Here is a 24166-nt window from a genome sequence, read left to right as displayed (position 1 = left end):
TTTATTTAAGTACAATATGTAATATACAATATATAATTATTATTATTATAAATAATACCAATAGTCTATATTTAAAATAAAAGGGACATTTCAGTCAAAGGAGGACTATTTTAATTCTGTATTATATTAATTATTATACATATTAGTACTTAACATTTATTCCAAAAAGTATGCATTTTAGCATGTACATTTTTTTATTTTTTTTTGCTATTTAAATATTAAATATTTTGCACCTAACATGAACAAGAACACCTCCTACACAAAATCATGTAAGTCTTGTGACATCATTACACCATTAGCCTCAAATACAGTAACTCCATTTATGATTCAAGCCACTGTAAATCCATTCAGAGAAGTTCTCTGCTATTCTGAGACAGGGCCCTCTTGCTGCTAGTGTTGGATCCGGATCAGATCCAGAAAGTTCTATTAACCTGGATCTGTGACTCAGTGGAAACAACATAGTATTGATTATAAAAGATTGAGTTTTGGACTTTGACTTTACTAAATAAATCGCCATTGTTTTCCACCTTAAACGTTTTCCCTATATAGTTTAGGCAAGATGCTGTAGATTATACTGAATATATATAATTCTCTCACCTCTAAATCAGATCTCTTTCTCTGTCAGGCTTGTGCTAATAAGGCTACAGAGAGGCGGACAGCTCCTCAATGGGGTTCAGTGTATCCCATGGTTAGATGACTCAAGAGATAGGAAGGGTGGGTGGAAGGGTTAAGCAGGGCACGTGAGCATTTTCCATTTGGCGGAAGAAGACGCATAGCAGAGAAATGCCAAGAAAACATCCCAGCGGGAATGCTAACATATGTGGGTCTGGAGCCAGATTTTTATGGTCTCATCAAATTTATTACAGTAATAAATCCAGGATCGAAAATACAACAATGGCACCGTGGTATAAAAAAAAAACAGCACAAGGAAATGTGAGCATTATTGATGGTGGTGGTGGTGGTAGAGGTTTGGAATGACTGAGTGGTTACTGAATAACAATAATGAATAACAAAAATACTGAACTCAAGAGATGGATTATACATAGTGGAACATTAATAGAGGCTTTTGACACTAAGAACATACAGAGATACTTTTTACAGCCTTGGTTTTGTAATTGCTACATCTATTTGAATAGGAGGGATTAATTATTATTGCTGACTTCTGAACTGGAAGAGCAAAACATAGGAAAGAGAGGAACAGAGCTGCACCCCTCATCCTGAGAAACAGGCATTTAGAAATGACAAAAGACAGTTTACATAGGTTGTACAGCAGGTTTGGGATCATAGTGCAGCTGGTAACTTCGCCATTTTCCATAAGACACAATATAGTGAGTTGTTATCTTGTAGACATATTGTCCTTAAAATATAATGCCAGCCTGTTTTATTATTTATGATGTAGAAGTTGAATAGGTTGGTACATGACTTCTGTACAATCTTGGAAATGATGTCTGTCATTTGGCAGACATATCAAGCCCTCCTTGTTGGATGAATCAATCAGTGCTTCCACTCTTCCACCCCGTTTACCTTTCTAGGCATCTCTGCATCTCTTTCAGTTAAAAAGCATAAGGCCCAACATAGATGGTTAAGCGCAGGGCAGAACTGGTGTGGTAGCTCATGAGTGGGTTGACAGAAACCATCTCCAAATCCAGCACATACTCTCTGGGGCCGTTCACGGCGCGGGCGAGAACAAGCATGGCACTGATGTTGTTGATTTGCTGAGGAAAGGCACATGACAGGCACAAGATCATTTCAAAACTTGGCAGTGTGAGATATGTATTAGTCGTGATGACACTAATCTTCTTGATTTCATGGACAAAACACTGTGACTTTTAATATTTATATATACACTGTATACAACTATATATCATTTTTTCCTTTTATTTATTCAGCAAGGGATGCACAAAAGTCACAGTAAAGACATTTATAATGTTACAAAAGATTTCTATTTTAAATAACTTGATAATATTTCTTTTGAAATAATCCTAAAAAAGTTAATCCCAAGTTTCTTGAGCAGCAAATCATCATGCCTCAGAATGATTTCTGAAGGATCATGTGACACTGAAGACTGGAGTAATGGTGCTGAAAATTCAGCTTTACCACCACAGGAATAAATTACATTTTAAAATACATCAAAATAGAAAAGTTACTTTAAATTGTAATAATATAAACCTATGAATGGTACTGTACATCCAAGAATATATTTTGCCAATGGGGTAAGAAATTAAATTTGATTCAAGATATAAATCTAGCTTGCTTTGAGGGTGTTTATATCATTGTACTGGAAAACAAGAAAAATGAATTGCAAAAACCAATAATATTATACAGCACACCACCAAAATAAAGTTTCAGAATCTGCAGTAATTAAAATCTGAACATACCCTGATGTAAAAATCTCCATTGTCATCTCCAGAACGGATGCGGAAGGTGTTATAGGCTCCAGGATAGACGCTGGTGGCCTGGATCTGAAAGATATCTGAGGGGACGGAGCGCTCGGATGTGATGCTCATGTAGCGATGCACAATGGAGTAGGGCATGTCTCGACAGCTGGGCTTTGTGACAGGACACATACAGCGACTGCAATGAAGAGAGACAATTATATCAGTTAGGAAAGACTGTAAAAGGTTTCAGCACTAAACGAAAGTGAATTGAATAGATATGAACTGATCTGCACTAAAATGAATCAACAAAATTGTACAGGACTGGACTGATTTAGACTGAATATACTAAATAGTATTGTTTTTACTCACTAGGTCATGTTTTGGCATGACTAATGACTGTGTTAGCCACAACTGTACCAAATTATAGAAGAATGTGTACCATATGTCCAGCAAACTGGCTTAAAATTTTGGATGCCATCCATCGAACCAGATATTTCTTCAGAAATGCCTGACCACCTGTTTTTCATTAAAAGCTTGTGGAACTTTGCAGATTATTTTTTGAGACCTGTTCAGAGGCACAAACTCAAGAACTGGCCTGAGATATGGAAAAATAAACTGGGTGATTTGAGAAACCATGTTAGGTATGTCTCAAATAGGCAGTAATGAAGAACAATGGACAATTAATGAAGAGGAAAATCTCTCCGGAGTTCCAATGCGTGAGCTGAACGGCCTGCAAGTGCTTGTGGTAATGCCAAATTGTTAACTTACTTTTCGGACACTTGCACATAGGGTTCCTGACAGCTTTTGGTGTCAACACATTTGTGACCTCCATGAATGTTCACACAAGTCTGTCCATCAGAGCACTGATGAGCTCCTGTCTCACATTCGTTTATGTCTAGATTGAAAGAAAAAGGGGGGAAAATAATGTCTCTTTTTATCCTATGAGTGAATTGGGAAGCAAAGCGTTTAACAAGAGAGCGTTAAATTGAGGCGAACCTTGGCAGAGGCGTGTGCCCAAGAGCTGATAGCCATCAGGACAGACACAGGAGAACTTGCCGTGCTCATTAACACACTGATACTGGCACAGGTAACTGGAGTAGCTGCACTCGTCTATGTCTGTAGACAGAGAAGGAATTTGATCAGTTGCTCCAGTTGTAAGTTGCCTAAATATTTTTCACAAATATGTGTATTTATTTTGGTTTATGTTTGCTCCCAGCTTACCATTGCAGGCAAAGCCATCCGACCCCAGCTCATAACCCTGCTCACATCGACACAGGAACGTCCCGTATGTGTTATAACACCTCTGACTGCAGGGGGCCCCCATGCCACACTCATCAACATCTGAGTGCAACAGAATGACAAAGCAGACGGGATCATATGTGAAAACATTCGGCGCAAGACAAGCAGTGAAGGATTGCAGTCACTCAAAAAGGCAATCGGATAATTGAGAAAATAAATACTTTCTGAGGTGGACTGGCCATTTTTGTCTAATAATTTTGTCTAATAAAAGTGGCTAAGCAAATCAAATCTCAGTTCATAATCGTTTGTTTTAGGGATACCCTAAAGGAAGGAAATTGTTCTGTTTAATTTTGATGCACCCAATGAGATTTTATTAAGTCAAAATTGACCCTATTTACTGATGCTTAATGCACACAGTAACACATCTTGCGTTGGTAATGGGGGAATATCTCGCCAAAGTGAATTGCAGCAGAAGAAAGTATAGTAGAAACCTAAGAGGAGGTTGGCATTTCACCGTTTGTATTTTATTCACTAGCTGTCTTCTATAAGCATTCAGCTGTCAAGTGTTACTTAAACAAAAGTAGTTCATAAGCAACACAAATAAAATGTATCATCCGATTCCCGCACACATGTGAGGCTCGAGGCACATGCAATTAGTAAACTGTACATTCCCATCACCCGGGAGGATAAAAAAAAAAGGTGAAAGGCTTTGTTCCACATCCTATTCTCCTCGTTACAACATTATTCTACAGAAATGTAGACACAAATATAGGGCATTTTATTCTACAGGCAAAAAATATTAATAATAATATCACCATAATAATTTGAAATTAAAAGACTTTATCAACATGATAAAAGTGTAATAGAAAAAAAGTAAAAAAAAAAAAAAAAAAAACTTTCATTTTCTACTGAAGTTACTTTGGCCTCTCAGGCTACTTGGATAATATAAAATAGCAAAATGGCTATTTTGAAGTTGTTTTAGCAAACTGGCATGACTCAATTCTGGGCCAATCAATTCCAATCAATTGGATAAAATCAAGTCACGTTCTGCTTCTTTTTTTTTCATGTTGAATATCTTGTTTCACTTGGAAATGCATCCAGTTATTAAAGTGCTGCAAACAACTGTTCACACTGACTTTAATGACTCAATTCCTCGTTTTCCTCCATGCACAAAGTGCTCTTTTACTGGTTTATATTTTGGCTCTTACTTAAAGAAAATGAGGTGTAGGATGCAGTTGTGTAAGCACGTGGGTTTGGATTCTGAGTGCTTGTGTGTGTGTGTGTGTGTGTGTGTGTGTGTGGGGTGGGTTGGCCTATGACTCAGGGTATGGCAAAACGGGGCGTGGGAGTAAGCGTGTGGGTTGGCTTACCAATACAGGAGCGATTGTTGCCAGCCAGCTGGAAACCAGGCTCACACTGGCAGGAGAATGAGCCAGGGACATTAACACAACGATGTTGGCAATAGCGGTACCGGCACTCGTCAATGTCTGAAAAGTATTAAAACATTAAATTAGATTACAAATAAATGTATATTCCTCATTGGTATGATTGGACAGACAATGACAGATCACCTTTCCATTTTATGTGAGTTAAGACACACTTCACTCAAACAGTGGTATCCACTCTTAACCATGAGAACAACTTAGTAAATTGAACTGATTATATTAATATGTGTGGATACAAAATTCCTAAGGTTCCAAAGTATTTTAAAGTTAATATTTATAGATATTTTTAAATATTAAATATCAAGATAATATTTAGATAATAATAGATACCAAATTAAGATCATATATCTCTTAATTTGTCAAGCTAGTAATAACATTTGAGGTACTGGAACCTCACATACATTTTTTTGTATGGCTTCAGAAGACTTGCAATGTACACAAGCCATATGTAATACTCTTAAAAAAATGTGTATGGTGATTTGTGTAATTTCTGAAGTGTTTTTAAAACAAAGAAACCCTTGTGGTAAAAGTACACCTTAGCATACTTTTCAAAACAGAACTTATTGTGCAAATAATACACTTTAAAAGAATATGCTTGTGTACAGTCGAATGTATGTCTAAAATATACTTGAATGTATTTTTTATTGCAACTTGTATGTAATGCATTTACATATGATTATAATTACACATTTAGAATTATGAAGTTACAATTTACTACATTTAAAGTATAATAACTATCATTAGTAACAACTATAGGCGTTATTAGAAAATTTATCAAGTACTTCATGTGTGCTTTAATACGTTAGTCGACACACCAAAATAAGTGTAATTAAAAAAGAATTATTAAGTTTTGAAGTACTCTGCAAGTCCACATTCAGGACAATGAAGCAAACTTATTTTTCACAGTGTGAAGGCTTGGAACGGCATGAGTATGAATGAATAAAGACAGATCTTTGTGATTTTTTGGAGACGTGAACTCTGTTGTTGTATTGCTACAGAATTAGACGGGCGTTTCATTTCTCACCGATGCATTCTGTGCCCACTTTGCGATACCCATCTGGACACTGGCAGGAGAAGGAGCCTTCTGTATTGAAACACTGCTGACTGGGCTGGCAGTCGTGACTGTCCCGTTCACACTCATTCACATCTGTTTTTGTGAGACAATAATGAAAATTTATTGTGGACACATCTCTGGTTCAGTTTTTATCTTTTCTTTGTCTTCTCAGTTTATGGCATTGGAGCTAGCATAACTCTGGAATGTAGCTATTGCAGTATTTATTGGTTTACTGCTCATGGGAAGTGAAAACTACATTGCGGTCTTGAGTAACGTTATCTGTATTTGCTTCCTCTTGACGATAGACAACAGCTGGGATGCCTCAGTCTTAGTAAATTCTTCGGCCCCCTGCAGACCAGCCACCTGCCAAGACTTCAGCATGACTCGCATAGTTGTCAGGGCGCAAAAACTAGCTGACCATTTCCCCTGACCACCTGTTTCTGCCTGAGTCATTCAAGCGCTAACAGTCAAAACTAAAACATTGCATGCAATAACCCCCACCACAACCATCCCATTCACATAACTGATTTTGACCTGGACACACATGACTCTCTACAAAGGCATGCTACTGATTACAAGAGCTGATTCCCGCACACTCACCTGACATCTGTTCTGAAAACACACACTCGTTTTCACACACTCACCCACGCAGCTGTCTCCCTGGGGCTCAAAACCTGAAGGGCACAGGTTGAATGACTCGCTGGCCATGTTCTCTAGGCTGGGATGGACCTGGTTGGGCGGATCAGGGGCGGGGATGACCGAGGCAGAGCGAGGAAGGCACAGGTACCCGCCATAGTGGTTGAAGCACTTCATCTCTCCCTTACAGGCCTCTGGGATTGTCTCACATTCATTTATATCTGCAGACAGGATAAGCAGGATATACAGTCTGTTTGAATGCCATGATCATGGGTCACAAAACTGTTAAGAAGAAGACATAAACTACTATTGGAACAGTCATTTTTCAGAATGTCAAATTATATTAATTTAAAGATATAATAATATACACTACAGTTCAAAAGTCTCTTATAATCATCAGGTTTTTGCATTTATTTGATACTGTAAAAACAGTAATATTGCGAAATATAATTGCAATTTAAAATGTTTTCTATTTTTAAGAAACTTAATATGGCTTAATAATATTTGATGAATAGAAAGTTAAAAAGAAATATTTTGTACCATTATAAATGTCTTTACTGTCACATGTGATTCATTTAATATGTTCTTACTGAATAAAAGTAATAATTTATTTAAATATATATATATTTCTGACCCCCAACTTTTGAACGGAAGAGTATATTTTATATAAATACACATTATATGTGTAATAACTAAGTAGGCTTATATATGACGTATATTACATATATCTATCATATCCAAAACTCTTAATCTGTGTGATTTAACTAAATGTTGTCTGTGTATATCCAAATATCCGTAATCAGCATTGAACACAGCATGAAATTGAAAATGTTTTAGGCTACCTTTGCAGTGCTGAGTCTGTGGATCCCAGTGATATCCATCTGTACATTCCTATAGAAAAACACATGAATTAGTTCATTAAACGTTATATAGGTGATCTATAAATCGAATAGTTACACAGTACAGTAACCTATGTGTAATGTAAGATATGAAGATGATATTAAATGATGTAACATTATGATATGAAGATTTATTTAGAGAGAGAAAAAGGAGGGAGAGAGACAGGGGAAGGTTTCGTTCCTCCTTACCGTGTAGGTGTCAGTTTCTGTGGGTGGCTGTGAAATAGCGCGACGGAGAAACACAGAGATGCACATACAAAAGACCAAAACACACCCGGGCCGCATCCTCACACACACCTTCAACAGGCTCTGATGAGCAGACACAAAAACACCTTCCAAGAGTGTTGAGAACAGACAGACGTGCACGCGCGCGCACGCTGGTACAGTGATGCTGCTGCGATAAAGTTCACTGAGGAACCTGTGGATGAGAAACAAACAGCTTGAGAAAACTTCAGAAACAAACTTTCAGGTTTGAACACATTTAAGTTATACCGCTGTATTAATCATAACTAAAAGTCAGAACGGATGTCTGTGAATTATTTCGGCTTTATTTAGTGTATCAGACTTTAATGTAATATCAGGACCTCTCATTTATCCAAGTGGTGCTGCTCACTCACTCAATGCACGGGACCGCTGAAATTGCTTGATAACCAGACTCCCTCTAGTGGTTGTATTAAAAATGCAACAATTTTGGTAACATTGTGATGGAAAATCAAATAGACTTGATCCTAGTCTGTTTCGCTGTGGACAATGTGAGGTAGACGGAAAGATTAAGACCTAGGCTCTTTACCTGTTCACAAAAGTAATGTTGCAATACTGTGGTGCAATGATTGTATTAGATGATTTATACCATGGCACTGAATGTTGATCATGTTAATGTTATTTACACAGGACTCCAAGGTACTTCACAGAGTACCAATAGCAATGGTACATGTGCTAAACATAAAAATTAGACCTATTTAAATACTAAATGTTTAGTTTATTAAATACTAATAGCCTACTACTAAATAATTCAATATTCTTAATTATTATGAAATTATACATTTGTGTGCACTGTATTAGCATGTAATGTTAATCTAGATTAATAAATGCTTCAAAAGCATTGTTTATTGTTAATGTAACCCCTTATTGTAAAATGTTACCAAATAAATTTCTTCATTCACACAGCACAAGAAAAATCTAAATATTAACTGAGGGGAGTGAAAAGTTGTTCAGTTTACACTGAGCAAAATATCACACAGACATTAAATGCAGCACTGTTTTCCTGGCGTTGTTTTCTGTAAATACACGCATATTGACATTGTTTGCAGCTGCTGTATGGAAACGCAAAAGCTGCTCCAACATGACACAGAGCCCAACAGTAGCTCTTGTTGTTGTGTGTGTTGTTGTTGTTGTTGTTTTTTTCAGAGAGTCCAATCTAAAAGTATTAGTCATTTTGACTCAGTGTGACAAACCGCAGACCACTGGATGACGTGCAAATCTGCACGTTGTATCTCAGCTGCATCAGCCTCCAGATAGAATTGTTGTGCTTTTCCTCCCAAACCACAAGAAATGATTCAAGCGATTTACAGTAGTCACCGTACAAGAAACACTTGCGACTTCACACGCACACACTCTCACAAATCCCTCATCTGTGAATTACCCGCTCCTATACTGACCTATACGTGCTATTATAGTTAAGTGGCATCCTGCTAAAATCTGGAATCAGGCTGTCCCTGTGGTGTTGCATCGGACTGGGAAAAACCTGAAATCAACCATCATAAACAAACTTGAGGCCAGCGAGAGCACGGTTCAGTCGCTTGGCCGGAGTGTGGGCAGTGTGGAGGCGTGGGTAACATCGTCTGCCATGTTGTCTGAGTGGCACTTGACCTTCTGGAATGCCAGCGGAGAGGATGTGGGCACCACTCTGAATAACGGTCAGCCAGACACTCGCTGTTTTTCCCACAGTATCACATTCCCGGGAACCCCCCAAGGTTCACTGGTAAGGTCAAGTGATTACCCAGAATGCCCTTTTATAAGTCCCAGTCTCTGTTCTACTGTTTTTAGATTTATTTAATAATTTTCTTTTCCAGATAATTCAGTATGGCTACAGATTAAATGTGGAGCATTCCAGATGCAACATGTGCTTTTAGATGGGAAGCAGCTCGTCTGTTTGCTTAACATTTGCTGGCTGGTAGTGCCGTGACTTTTGTAAAGTCTGCAGTGATTATACGACCGCCAATAACACAAGTAATAAAGAACGGACTTCATGAGCAGACCACTGCAGAGACCACACACATGTAATGACAAACGCTCTCCTCCTACCTCTCTCTCAACCTTATAAACTAGTCCAGTGTCATGTCTACGGTTAGCTCGGTGTGCTCAGCTGGACGTTAAACTCCAAATCTGACATGGTGGCCAAAGCACTCATACAGGGTCTCCAATTTGAAACCTTGCTGGTTGGTGCACTTATAATTTTATGAATACTACCTCCTTACCTCTCACCTGTGCAAACCTAAGTGGGTTTTTTATGTCAGGACCCCCATGGCCCCAACAACACGCAGACTGTCAACAAAGACATCATAGAGACACATGTATTAGTTGTTTCTTAGCTAATTTTCTTTAGGTGTCATTCTGGTCTTCTATCAGAGGAACCATAGATGCAGTTTATCTTATTAATTTATAATAATTAAACTGCAATCATTTCTGAAGTGACTCAATAGTGTGTTTATTGCTACAGTGTTACTGTATACAAAGACCAAAGATTGTCTTAGGTTTTACGACAACTTGAAACCAGCCAAGTACACTACTGTTGTTTTTCAAAAGTTTGTTATGCTCACCAAGGATGCATTTATTTGAAGAACAAAATATTGTGAAATATTATTACAATTAAAAAAATGTAATGTATTCCTGTGATGACAAATCATTACACCCATCCTTCAGAAATCATTCTAATATGCTGATATGCTGAAGAAACCAATGTTCAAAACAGGTGTGCTGCTTTTTTTTTGATGAATAGAAAACTTTTTTTACTTAGTAAGTTTAATTAATTTTAGACTTTTGTAACATTATAAATGTTATTACTGTCACTTTTGTTCAATTTAATGCATCCTTGTTGAATACAAGTATTCTTTTCTTTTGACCCCAAACTTTTGAATGATAGTGTGTACATTATACAACTTCTAGACTCTTTCTGGCCATCATCGGTGATGCTCACTACTTTCATGTTGCTTACTTTAGCAGTTCTGCCCTGAGATGACAAATTAATATTTCCAAAAATAGAGAACTAATGCGGCTATAACAGAGGCCCCCAGTCTGGCATATCCCGGCTCTCTGTCACACTCTCTGCTTTTAAATGAACGCTCAAGTCAGCATCCAGCCATATAAAATAAAACATCTAACATAAGTAATTAGCAGAACACATTAACAAAAAGTATGTAACAGCAGTGGCCTATGTAAGTACAGTAAAGCAGTGTTCCCTGTTCTGATGTCACATAGGCATTTTATTGAGCCTTCATTCTTATAATAACACCTGTGCTTCCAGAGAAGTTTAGAACGCTTTCAGATAAACACAAGTGTTACCACAAATTCCCCAACCTTTGTGTGTCCTCAGAAACCTTTGAGAGTCTGTGCGTAATAGTCCCATTCTGCTGTGTCTTTCACATCAAACCAGCTCGTACAAACAGACGGGAGTTAGTATGAATCAGCTTTTTGTCTTTAAAAATAGAAACATTATCTAAACAACGTCCCCCATTTTACGTTCACAGAGCTCGAGTAACAACATACAGTCAATGGCATTAGTCTGGTTGTGAAACAGTGCTTGGAAAAGAGATTGGAAAGTTTTGCAACACTTCAGACATGTAGAGATGTGTAAAACCATCATGATGGTTGAGTAATAAATGCTGAGGAAAATACAACACTATGTATGAGCACGGAAAGGTGGAAGATATGAGATGATACAATATGGTAGGAGATGAGGAATCTGCTGAATAATGTGATTGATTGTTCGTTCTATAGAGCGTAGTGTGGTGTCTGTAGTCGTGGAGAGTGAGCGTGACGTGTGCAGCCCTTCAAACAGCCTGGAGCAACCCGGCTAGTTGAAATTTTCCTTAGTCTGCCCTTAATCGCTTTCTCCCTGTGCCCCACTGTCTGCGGCAGAACTTCAATTCAGCCTGACATTTCTGCTTTCAGATGAGCAGATCCACAATGCCCAAAGACTCCATGCAAACAACAGCTATTGGAGTACTGTACAAGATGACATAATATTACAGTGCAATTTTAGATTTTCTCTCGTAAACATGCTATACTCACTTTCTTTCTTCCTGCTGTGTTCTTGAATTCAGTGGTTTATCTTCTTTTGTTCCGGTGGATCCCTCTCTTGCTTGTCTCTGTGCAGTGGTGGCACGTCTTCACTTCTATCCTCACTCCTCAGCCTGATAGAGTGAGTGTGGAGACGGACAGCTGGACTGTGAATGTATGCAAGGGAGGGAAAGACGGAAGAGAGGAGAGAGGGACGGCCCACTCCGACCCCCATACAGCCCCCCTGCACGGCCATCCTCCGCCCCCTGTACCCCCCTCGTCTGACCCCCCAGGATGAAAATTCCTGGTCTGCGGCCCAAATTCCAAAATTCCAAATGTGTCCAGCTCAACGACAGAAAAAACAGCATACGGATTCACACACACATGCAGCCAACCCCCCTCCATACACACATATGAACCAGCCCCCGCGCACACACACACACACACGAAGGCAAAGACCCCACCTGGTTTCATTTAAACTCGCCCCCCACAGCCTACAACTTTCTTTCTCTCTTTTCCCCTCCACCTCAAGTCACCCTTCATCTCTCCCATCTTTTTCGGTCTCTCGCTCTCTCTATTCCTTTCATTCGGCTGGATATTTATAGCTTGGGAGAAGCTAGTGGAATGTAGACAAAAATTGGAGAGCAAACTAGAAAGAGAGAGAGACAGAGGAGGCAAGGGTAGAGTGAAAGAAGGGAGGATAGGACACACGTCTTACTTGGAAAAGTTGGTTCGTTTTTTTTGCAGTCTAAATATTGAAACTGGAGGTGCTCGCAGGCTGATATTACTAGAAATGAGAGGCAATGGAAAGACTTTTACTTTTACTTCACAAACTCAAACAACATAGCAAGATTTGAAAAATGTGAGATTGTGGCTTGAAGACCAGATCTAATGCACTCTTTAACATAATTTCTCTTCTGGGAAAACCAACAAAAATATTGATGACTCATCCTGCACTACACATATTTTTGTCTAATCAAAAGCTCACTAAAAAAAACCCCAACAAATTCCAAAGAAATCTAAGTTATTTGGAACTACATAAACAGAATTCTGCCAAATGTATTCAAACACGCTTGTCTGAACTAAGAATTGTAATATCTTTGAAATATTGCTGCTGCTGTTAAATGATTATTAATTTGCTATTTGACGACTTAAATTTTTTTGTTTTGTCTTTATGAATTGTATTGTGATGTTAAGAGCTCCTCTTTTTATTCAATGTCACCGTTCTTTAGGTTTATGTATCAAGTGTTGAGGTCTTTGTATATAGTATACAACCTTTTAAAACTTAGATATCTTTGGTTTATAAGGTGAATACATAAACCTGTAGTTGCCTTCACAAATGTATTGGCAGAATGAGGCATTTTAATAAACAAATTACAAATGGGCAAAACAAAGAATCACTGAGAAAACTTGAAAACAAAAAATATATATAAATACATTGGTGCCTATTCTCAACAGTTCTTTTTTTACAGTCTAGAATGAGAATGTCCTGCCCACTAATACTAATAATTTCGATAATAATAAATATTGCTGGATTCAGAAAAGCATACTTAATTTGGCAGAAATTGTAAGAATAGTATGTTAGTAGATATACAATATATTTGTATTTTCTAATTACATGATTTGGTTTAGTTGAGGCTTTACATACATGTAATTAAAGAAATGATTATACATTGACCAAACTCCGTTGTCAAGTCACAAAATCAGTTGATGTTGGAGGCATTGCATTCAAGCTTTATCAAATTATACAAAGAAATAAACATTGTTTTGCTCTGCAAATGACAAAACGGCAAACAAATCTGTTTGCCATTACTCTTGTACCAAAAAATCCCTCTAGGGTAATGTGGTAGGGCTGACAGCTGTCATTACACACCATTATTGCAAAAACACACATGTACACTGTGCCACCAAGACCTGACAAATTGTGGCCCCCTACTGCTTTCCCACCCCTCAATGGGCCCACACACAGACCTCACACCCATCAGTGAGCCATGCGCCCACTTATTCTGGTCAAGCCAGAGGGGTCAGGAGTTTAAGGACCATAAGGGCTCAAGCCACAACATCCTTTGGACTGTTTGCATGTTAATTATCATTAGGACCCCCAAATTATGTCAGTCAAATCAAGTATGATCAGGGCATAATTTTGTTCCATCCATCATTACCAAATACACCATTTTTTTTCAGAGGGTTTGCTAAAAGGGAAACCCACAAAGCAGAGTTAATGAAAACACAATGCAGACAGTGTCTGTGGAAATCATGCTGTGTTTATTTACAAGTCATACAGTTCTGGAGGCCAAGGGGTGAAAGAATGAAACGGGGATAGAGGAAGAGGGAGGTGAAGACATGGACAGATGGTAGGGGGGGTTGGGGTATATTTGAGAAAAGATTAAAGAAAGATGATGATAGACAGGAGATATTAAACACCAGGCCATAAATTCATCAGATGCTAGACTGAGTTATCATGAAGAGAGAGAATGTGTAAATGAAGATTCTTTACTCATGGTACATTTTAAGGATGCAACTTTTGATAACTCCCATGTACCTGGTCCAGACAGAATGATGCCTGAGAAAAAAATCAGAGAGAGATTTAAAAATGTGTCATAACATACACTTTTTCTCTATTTGGTCTTATAAGAGCTTGTTTTTGTTAATACATTCAAAATGTTCACTTTGACCAATCAAAAGTTTGAGGTCAGTATGATTTTTTTTTTTAAGAAATCAAAACTTTTTTGGGGCAAGGATGCATTACAATTATCAAAAGACTTTTACACTGTTACAAGAAATGTCAAATAAATGCTCTTATTTTGAAGTTTCTATTCATCAAAGTATCCTAAATAATCACAGTTTCTATAAAAAATTAGGCAGCACAACTGTTTTCAACAATGATAATAATAATAAATGTTTTATTATTAAGCAAATCATCATATTAGAATGATTTCTAAAGGATCGTGTGTCACTGAAGACTAGAGCAATGATGCTGAAAATTCAGCTTTGCCATCACAAGAAAAAGATAAATTAAAATATATGAAAACAGTTATATAAGGAACATAAGAAAACAGTTATTTTAAATTGTAATAATATTTCATAATATTACTGTTTTACTGTATTTTTGATCAAATAACTGCAGCCTTGGTGAGCATGAAAAAACATTTGAACGGTAGTGTAGTTCAGGATAAATACAAAATTCCAAGTGATTTGAGGTGATTTGGTTTGAATAAACATAAAAACACATTCCACAGTGGTTAAACCACATAAATGACTAGACAGGAAACAAAGGTGACTACAGATAAAGCAATGTGCATTTGATACAGTGACCCCCACTGGTTGCAAAGAGAATTTCCCCTGAACTAAGACTTCCATATAAAGCAATTGTCTAGAAAAATACCAAAAGAAAATATACAACAGCCATAGTGACACTTACTTGAAGGTGTCAAGGATATGTGCCGAGTTAGTATAATGAGTAAGGTAGAGGTTCACATCTACTGATGTCCATTTGTCTGATCGGCAAGGTTCAATAAACTGTGAAGAGAAAAAAGAATAAATGCTTTGTGAAAAATGTGAGTGCTTCAGACCTGATAGATGCTATTATTAAATTTAAAAAAAGTACCTTTTCAACAAGGTCAATGAAGAAATCGCGGACATCTTTTGCGTTGATTAATTTGGCAGCGATATTCACAAGGCCTCTTGAGAGATTCTACAGCAGAAGACATTTTGAAATCAAAAATCATGTAGTAAAGCATTTATTTCACAAGAAACACATGACCAACTCTCTTACCTTAAAATTGGCTTCCATCTCGATGAAGACATTAGTTTTACCCCGCAGAGCAGTGCACACTAAACTGAGTGGATGAGAGGTTTCATTATTCAGATGGCTGAGACAGAAGGAGTAACCATGAACCATTTGGACATTTACAACAGCCCTCCTCAGACTCTATTCTAATCTCTATTCTCCCCATCCAAATCACTCACTCACACACAGTGCTGAACACACACCTTTTGTGTTGGTCTAAGAGATCCTTGTCTGTGATTAGAATTTTGAGGTCTTTGAGGTCTTGAAGGAATTCTTTATCCAGATCTACATCCATGTCCTCCATCATGTTATCTAATGGTAAGAGATCGTGGATTTTGAAAGTACAGACAGACAGACAAAAAAGGAGATAATTTCATCTATGTGTTTTTTCTAAACTACACAAGTGATCAGACAGAAGATGTCCATTAATAACCTCAGATTAGATGCTCAAGACACCATTAGGACATTTATGTAAGGGAAAATGTGCAGTCAGCCAGGCTTTATCGCAAAAAAAACCAAAAAAAAACGCTATATCAAACAACAAAAGACAAAAAGAAAATCACTCACTGCTCTTGACTGAATAACTTTTGTAGCTTTAACATAGATTAATCTATATTCAATTCATACAGTGAAGACTATACAGTGTTGTTTTGCATTTGATTATTCAATTTCTGTACCAGAGTACTTCTGTTACTTCCTACTTGAAAAACTTAAAAGCACTGTTTATTTCATTCATAATTTGTTTATTTGTTCTTATTGTATTACTGACTGTTCACTTTTCTTTAAAATCAAGCTTTTAATGTTGTTTATATGTCTATGATGTGTTTTTAATATGCTTTAAGACAAACCATGTGCAAATTCATAAGTCAACACCATCTCTGAGTATTTTCTCTTTGAAACTGCAGTGAACCAAGGACAGTCTCAAAAACGCGTTTCTGACGTCCATGTAACCAAAAAAACTTGTAATTTGTAATGATCAAAGATGCAATGTAATTTTGGTGATCAAAGATGAGTTTTAAGTTTTAAAATGATTGACTACATGTTTGAACTTTATATTAGTTATACTAGTAGTTTTTGCAGTGGTATAGAAATTGGAAATGAGATTGTGAAATTTCAAGTATTGCAGTTGGCTGTGTAAGAGCTGTGTAACTGGTCTTTTACCAACAGCTCCTAGAGTCCAGTTGTTGATGAGCTGCCCAGCACAGAAGGCAAAGTCCTGGAAGGTTAGATACAGCAACTTTTTCTTCCCCGTCTCAAAACGATTATTGGCAAAGAACACTATTGCAGCATAGTCTCTGGAGGAGGAATTGGCAAGATCGTTTAGCAAGAGAAGGTGAAAAAGCACCAAATCAGCACTGAAGCAACTGTTCATGGGATGAATATATCACTCAACATTTACCAATACATGTTTAAGATCAAGTGTATCTGTTAACATTATTTACATGAAAACCAACATTAGCAAAGGTTAATCAATGCTCTAAGAATATATCGCTCATTGTCAGTTCATGTTAGTTAATGCATTAACTAATGTTAACAAATGAAACCTTATTGTAATGTGTTACCGAAACTTCAAGGAATAGATCTAAGCAGAGTAATTTAAGCAAATGTTCATTTCTTTCTCACCTTGCTAATTGATCAGGTAACAGAAAGTGCTGCCGTATGTTTTCCACAAGGGGGCCCTTGAGTTCTTCCACCACTTTGAACACTCGCTTGAAGTTGTCAAACTATATTTGAGGAGATAGATATAATCATTTAATTCCCAAAAGTGTCTTGGAAAAGCATCCAAGCATAAATCATGTCAATGAGAAATATATAGTTTCAAATAGAGTAGTTCAGCCCACCTGTCTTCTGCAGCTCTTCAGCGTAATGCCTGTCTTTGTGCTAACATCATCAAGGTCTTTTTTTGTTCCCTTGGAGAGTTTTTTTCCCAGGACCTCTCGAACAAACAAATCATCAAAAGCATAATACCTAGAAGAAAATGTGAATACATGTAGTTTAAACTCAATAATACAAAACTATTCAATAAATAAAATATTTCAATTGGCAAGACACAAATCAGTGCATACCGTTCAATGAGCATGGCTTGTCGGTCTGGCGGTATCTGAAACAGAAGCTGATTGGCTAGTTTAGCTGGGTGGTGTAAAAGTCTCTCGCACATCTGGAAAGTTCTGTACTGGTCCATGGTGTCACTGAGCAGCACCTCTGCACTCACCTCACACTCCTCCATTACACCTCCTTCTATCCGCACCGTCACTGCATCATTCACTATGAAGGCAACCACATTGTTATAAATATAACATCAATTTCTAAGCAGGTATTACAGTAGTTCATAGTCTCATGCACTATACTTTACCTGTATATCCATTCAACCACAGTTGATACACCTCTTTGTCCATAATGGTGGTGTTTCCAACAAATACATCCAGCTCCACAGACATCTTGACATCGGCAATGTATGTTTAAGCTGTACAGAGGCACATGGTCATGGTAAGTTAATACCAAACGGATGCTTTTAACATTCAGTGACTTTGAGTTGCAAGGATAGTCTCACTCTTTGGCACTTTTTGCAAGTCAAGAACAAGACTTAGCTACAGCTACGGCCGTTAACTAATCATTAACCATTTAACTAATCCCTAACACAATTTAACACACCACACATCTCAGACATGCTACATGACGTATTTTCCAAATATCCTAAGAGGACTTACCAGACACACAAGCGTATTTACGCGACGGCTGGTGTTTAACTTAATCACATTCAGATATCACAACATTAGCTTTAGTTTTTGAATGTCTAAGTTAGTTCCTTTCAAAATGTACTCGCTCGAAAACATAAGCTTATCGGATACGTACGTAGAAATAATTATCACGAGTTAATTATGCATTGGTAACCATCACAGTTATGTTTACCAAACACAAACTGTCAAATCGAGCCACTTCGCTTCATCCATAGCAACAACACACCGTTATGATTACTTCCGGGTGTGCGCCGCATTCGTTTTACGTCACATTCACGTGACTGTAGTTTCGGGTAGTGAGTGTTCGGGTATCACAACAACTGTATATTAATATGAGCCCACTGTCAACTGAACTGGTCTTATAGTCAAATAGTGATATTTGTGACTTTAATAGGTTTGAATAGGAATACTAATACTACATACATAAAATATGTATGTCAAATATAGATGTCAGGAGGAGTAAAAAGAGATTTTGCTACATTGAATAGATCCTATTAAAGGACTATCCTACAATTTGATTGTTAAAATGGAATACGTGGTTTAAAAGAATCCATCATGGTGATAGTGGTAGCCTTCTAATAACAAGAGCTTTAATTTCAGGTAGAGGTAACCTAGATAACCAAGAAAAAGTTACTGACATCACAATTCTGGTCTATGATGCCCTTGAGCCATTTATAAAGGGAAATGTCGCTGCCCTAGCATAAGCAAAGCATCTGTGTGGTAAACAAAGTAACCAAATTAAAACGTTCACATTCCCTAGTTCACCAAAATCCCTCAACATTTTAAAATGTATTTTGAATCGTAAATTGACAGGGAAATAACATTTATAAGATGATTTTATATGAGAACATGATCTGATTTATTATTATAATGAAATACCAGACTCAGAGACAGGATTATCATCAAACAGGTATTTATTGAACAGATAAAACGCACAGATGAAGTAGGTGAATAGCGAGGTGAATAAAGAGTAATTGATGATTGATAATAGTGAATAACAAAATAATTTCCTTTTACCAGGTAGCTTGGGAGGAGACTATGACCGGTGAGTGGAGGAGACTGAAGAGCACACACTTTGTGGATGGTTGGAACAGGTTTGGAAACAAATAGTAAAAACACACATTTTTAAAACAGGAGTGCTTAGTTGCAAATAGTTTCTTACATTTCCAAGAAGAAAATTAGACTGACAAAGACACTTCTCTGCTTTCAATATGTTTCCAAGTAGCCTGGCTCTAACCATACCATCATTACCAGATTATTATTGGATATTTCATAATGTATAGGCTACTTTTTAATCCCCTGCACAGCAGTTTAGGCAACATAAATCTAAATGTTTTCTTTGCACCCAAACTGCAATTAATTAACTGAATCCACCAAAGGAGCGCAAGCGTGTTTTTGACATGGCCTTATTATTCTGCACCTCTCCCCTATTGTCTTGCATGCCTTTGTTCACCCCTCCCGCTCGTTTATCCGAAAGTGTGGCCTGTTTCCATTCTCACTCCAGCAACCCCCCTCTCACCCCTGGCCCTGGTTAACACCCACATTGTTATGTCCTCGTGCGAGCAATTGTGCTGGAGAGCAGGGAGGAAGGATGTGGCTAAATACCATGGCTTAAAGTAGAGAAAAAGCTTTTGTCACCCTTTCCGTTAGTTTTGTGTGTCCCGTGTGTATGCAGTCTCATCGTCGCAGTGGGAAGACCTCATCCAGAGATATTTCAACATAAACTTGTATAGCCTTTGAAATACAGTATATCTTGGTAGGAGTATCATGAAGCTTTAGACATTAGAAACAGCTGTGAGAGGGAAACTCTCCCACTAGCCAGGATACAGTGCAGATTTTACGGTAAGGGAAGAGGGGAGGGGGTGAAGAGAACAGGGGGAGGAGAGGAGGAGATGAGGGAAGACATCACTGCCTCCAACCACCACCACCGCCAAAGGAAACACTGTAATCTCAAGGAACATCTCAGCGAATTCCTCAGGAATCACCTCGAAGTAAACCCGCAGGCTGCCGCAATACATTTCAACCTCGTTGATTCGGATTATCCGGCATAGTTTTTTGGTAAAAACCGACCAATCGCATGCAGCACTAGTGTAACCAGCCTGTCCTACATTTTGACTCTGATTTATTTATTTATTTTTCATATTTATAACGCGTTTTAGGAACGCTAGCGATTGGATGTCTTGCCTATTTAGACAGTAAATAATAACGTGGTTATGCCGTGGATTGAACTGGAATGAGTGGAAGTTAGGGCGGAGAGAGAGCGAGAGCGAGCGAGCGAGAGAGAGAGAGAGAGAGAGAGACGGATGCGGACGGACATTGTGATCCCTGATAATACAGAAGAGAAGAGATGCTCCACGGGGATTATTTTAAACCTCTCTGTTGACCTCTCATCCCATCCCGAGGAGCAGGAACAAACGCGATTGAGCTTCAGTGCTTCCCAGAAGCCAAATACTGAGAAATTAATGCTGCCAAATACGATTTAAAACACCGAGGAGAGAGAGGTAACGTTAGGCCTGTTCAGTGTGTTTCAATCGGGATGAGCTTGTTGTTTTAATCGTTAAACACGGCCAAAGACAAGCCTGTTTGCATATAAGAACTGTGATTTTCCCTTATTGTAGGTTATAAATATCGGACCGAAGAGGAAATGGCCGTTTTCTTCGTGCCTGGGTGAGGAATGTTGCGATTCATTTACAGTGACAGACATCTCATGTGCCTCGTAAGCCTTACTTTGTAGTTTAATCGCTGTAATATCAATTGATGGTGAATTTGTGTACAATATGGGGAGCGACAGTGAAATATTGAACCGGGAGCTGTCAAAGATGTCCGATGAAGACTTGCTGACTTGTTCTAAGGAAGAGCTGGTGAATCGACTCCGCAAAGAAGAATCGGATAAGATGTCCGCTCTCATACAGCGCGGCCGATTAATAAAGGAGGTCAATAAACAACTGCAGGGACATCTGCTTGAAATCAGGGAACTCAAAGTCATCAACCAGCGGCTGCAAGAGGAGAACCAGGAACTTCGGGATTTATGCTGCTTTCTGGACGACGACCGTCTGAAAGTGAAGAAGCTCGCGCGTGAGTGGCAACTATTCGGCCATCACGCGGCCAAAGTGATGCGCGAGGACCTCGGCGGATACCTCAAGAAACTCGCCGACCTGGAGCGGATGCAGGACGGTCTGGTGAAGGAGAACCTGGATCTGAAGGAACTTTGTTTGGTGCTTGAGGAAGAGTGCGTGAGCAGAAGTGATTCCAGCCCGGGTGGCTCCACGGATCTCAACATACCGTGTATGGTGGCCCGGGATGTGGGTGACGGGAGCTCCAGCACTGGGAGTGTTGGCAGTCCAGACCAGCTGCACTTGGTGTGTTCACCAGATGACTGAAGGAGAGGAGCAGAGCCATATTACTTAACCTTCTCTCTTGATGCTGAGACAGACTTTTTGTCTACAAAAGTAGTTTACATTTTCTGGCAATGACATCTCAGATTTCAGTGGGGAAAAAAATAGACCAGGACTTCAGTAGGCTAGTTTACTCATGGCCTTTTGATGCCATAAGTACAGTTTCTCTATATTTCATTGATTAACATTTTATAGTTGGCAGACCTTTAAAACTTGAGGGAAATTATTGGGTGCCAGGCAAAATAGAATTATTTTTAAGCTTTAAAGTGACAGCCTTTTCTTTCAAAACCTGTCCTCGTGTTGGAAAATCCATCTTTAAGAAATAGTTTACACAAAAATGCAAAATCTGTGTTCATTTACTCACCCTCATGTCATTCCAAACCTGTAGACTTTCTTTCTTCTGCAGAACACAAATGAAGATATTGTGAAGAATGTTTATTTTGAAGAACTGTTTTTATCCATAAAATAAAACAGAATTGGACCCCATTGACTTTTATCGTACAGGCTTCACAAACTGGGGGTTTGTGAGGGAACTGCAAGGGGTTCATGAAAGCTAATAATTAAATTATAAAAATGTGAAATTAAAATAAATAATTTTAAAATAAAAAATAAAAAAATATTTTAGGGCAAAGTTTTTCAGCTGACAAAAATGTTTGGGAAATCCCTATGTATGGACAGAAACATAAGCATTTCATAATATCTTCTTTTGTTTTCTGCAGAAGAAAGAAAGTCATACAGGTATGGAATGAATGAGAGTAAATCATCACTTTCCCCTTAAGCTGTGTTTCTGAACATGGTGGCCGGTTTCTTGCTGGTCTAAGCTAGTCGAAAACCATCTGGACCACCTTAAAATGATATGACAAACTGGTCTAATTCTGGTCTAAGACGGCCTACCGGCTTGAACTTTCTAGAACCCATCCACCATGTTTCAAAATCTTAAAATTTTCCTGCAGGCCTATTTATCGTATTAGTAGCATTATTTGAATGTATGTTTTTCCAAGTGTTGCTGGAATGTTTCCTCTCATCTCTCACAGGGGTTGTAGATAGGGGCAAATTAGGGTTTAGTTTTGGGGTTGACATTTTAAACAACATTGGGAGAAACTGCTAACTTTTACCAGGTTTTACTGTGCACTGATCTGTTCACGGGCTGATGTTTCTCCTATGATGCACTATGACAGGGCTGCAATGAATCTTCAATCTTTAGAGATTCACATTTTTACTGATTAGAGCCATATACTACAATGATCTGTTTGAGATCATTTACAAAAAGCACTGAATCATTTTCAACAATGGAGAGGAACTGGTAGTATCAAATGATTGTGCAAAGCAAAGCCTCCATTGTAAGCAGATCAGATTTTTTTGTGAAATAATATGGCTGTTTCGCTATTGCGGAGGCCCAAGAATGATTCACTGGAAATGCACATGTTACTAGACCACTTTTCTACAGTATGAGATTGTTATTTCTTGATTATTTTGAACTGGACAGTATAATTCACTAGATGTAGTGACGTGTGCTCCACTAAACAGTGTTACTGTGCTCTGCACTGAATCCAAAATGAACTTTCTTTTGCATTAACCCCACTTTAACCATAGCTGTACTGTACAAAGCTTTTTGTGTTCAGTTGTTGCTTTGACAAGACTTTAATTAATACATGCTGAATTGACACTGATGTTTGGAGGGGAAAACATTGACAGAAATGTAGTTTTAAAATTATTGTGCTATATATTGTTATTATAATAGTCATTTTTGTTATATTTGCTGCATTCTACAAGACCCCTCCTACCTAGGATTGTTCTGTTGTACATGTTTTTATTCCAAATATATGATCAGTATTATTTCAATGACTTCAGTTATATAGCTACAAGACCCAGCTCTCTGATTGATTAGCATTTGCTTTGTTTCAGGCTATGCTCATAGTAATTGAGATAGCTTTAAATACACTTGACTGACACACCATGTTCTGTTCTGATCTTTTTTTCCTCATACTTTCACTTTCCATGAAAAAAAATAAAAATAAAAATATATATATATATAGTATTATAGCATATAATTAAATTTTCCCAGTCATGGCTTAACGAGGCTGTAGTCATGCTGTAGCTCAGGCCTTAATTTATTGATGTTTCACTGTTTTATTTTTGGCATGCTGTTTGCACAGCAGCACCGGAGCCAGAAATACTTTCACTGTGACTGGCATATACAGAGGTCCTTTCAGCAGAACATGTGCTCGCCGGTTCACTCAGTACAAACTCTTCATTATCTCAATCATATGTTCTCATGTCCCGTCTAAGTGACTCACTTGAAATCCAAGCGATA

General features: G+C 38.0%; 3 protein-coding genes across 4 annotated transcripts; 1 reads left to right on the top strand and 2 right to left on the bottom strand.

Moving 5' to 3' along the window:
* Positions 1-837: 837 nt before the first annotated feature.
* efemp2a (EGF containing fibulin extracellular matrix protein 2a) lies at positions 838-12502 on the bottom strand. The gene is made up of 11 exons (XM_084132919.1): positions 11942-12502; positions 7841-8069; positions 7595-7643; positions 6761-6973; positions 6087-6209; positions 4988-5104; positions 3600-3719; positions 3375-3494; positions 3147-3273; positions 2379-2574; positions 838-1715 (listed from the first exon to the last, which is right to left on the bottom strand). Exons 2-11 carry the CDS (start codon positions 7934-7936, stop codon positions 1554-1556), a joined length of 1323 nt encoding a protein of 440 aa, XP_083989045.1. The 5' UTR covers positions 7937-8069; positions 11942-12502; the 3' UTR covers positions 838-1553.
* A 1671-nt stretch (positions 12503-14173) lies between these two features.
* Positions 14174-18723, bottom strand: fibpa (fibroblast growth factor (acidic) intracellular binding protein a). 2 transcript variants are annotated; one of them, XM_084133678.1, is made up of 11 exons: positions 18428-18723; positions 18073-18183; positions 17786-17984; positions 17561-17687; positions 17343-17443; positions 16881-17014; positions 15923-16031; positions 15705-15768; positions 15537-15623; positions 15351-15448; positions 14174-14492 (listed from the first exon to the last, which is right to left on the bottom strand). In XM_084133678.1, exons 2-11 carry the CDS (start codon positions 18155-18157, stop codon positions 14423-14425), a joined length of 1074 nt encoding a protein of 357 aa, XP_083989804.1. In that variant the 5' UTR covers positions 18158-18183; positions 18428-18723; the 3' UTR covers positions 14174-14422. The 2 variants fall into 2 exon arrangements, with proteins under 2 accessions (XP_083989804.1, XP_083989805.1); XM_084133679.1 differs by having other exon boundaries at positions 18573-18707.
* A 1617-nt stretch (positions 18724-20340) lies between these two features.
* On the top strand, positions 20341-23853 carry ccdc85b (coiled-coil domain containing 85B). The gene is made up of 2 exons (XM_084132941.1): positions 20341-20958; positions 21076-23853. The coding sequence occupies exon 2, from the start codon at positions 21235-21237 to the stop codon at positions 21835-21837; it is 603 nt and encodes a 200-aa protein (XP_083989067.1). The 5' UTR covers positions 20341-20958; positions 21076-21234; the 3' UTR covers positions 21838-23853.
* Positions 23854-24166: the final 313 nt, after the last annotated feature.

Source organism: Abramis brama, assembly GCF_963993115.1.
Source record: "Abramis brama genome assembly, chromosome: 13".
Lineage (NCBI taxonomy): Eukaryota > Metazoa > Chordata > Actinopteri > Cypriniformes > Leuciscidae > Abramis > Abramis brama.
This window is presented reverse-complemented; position numbering and strand designations above follow the sequence as displayed.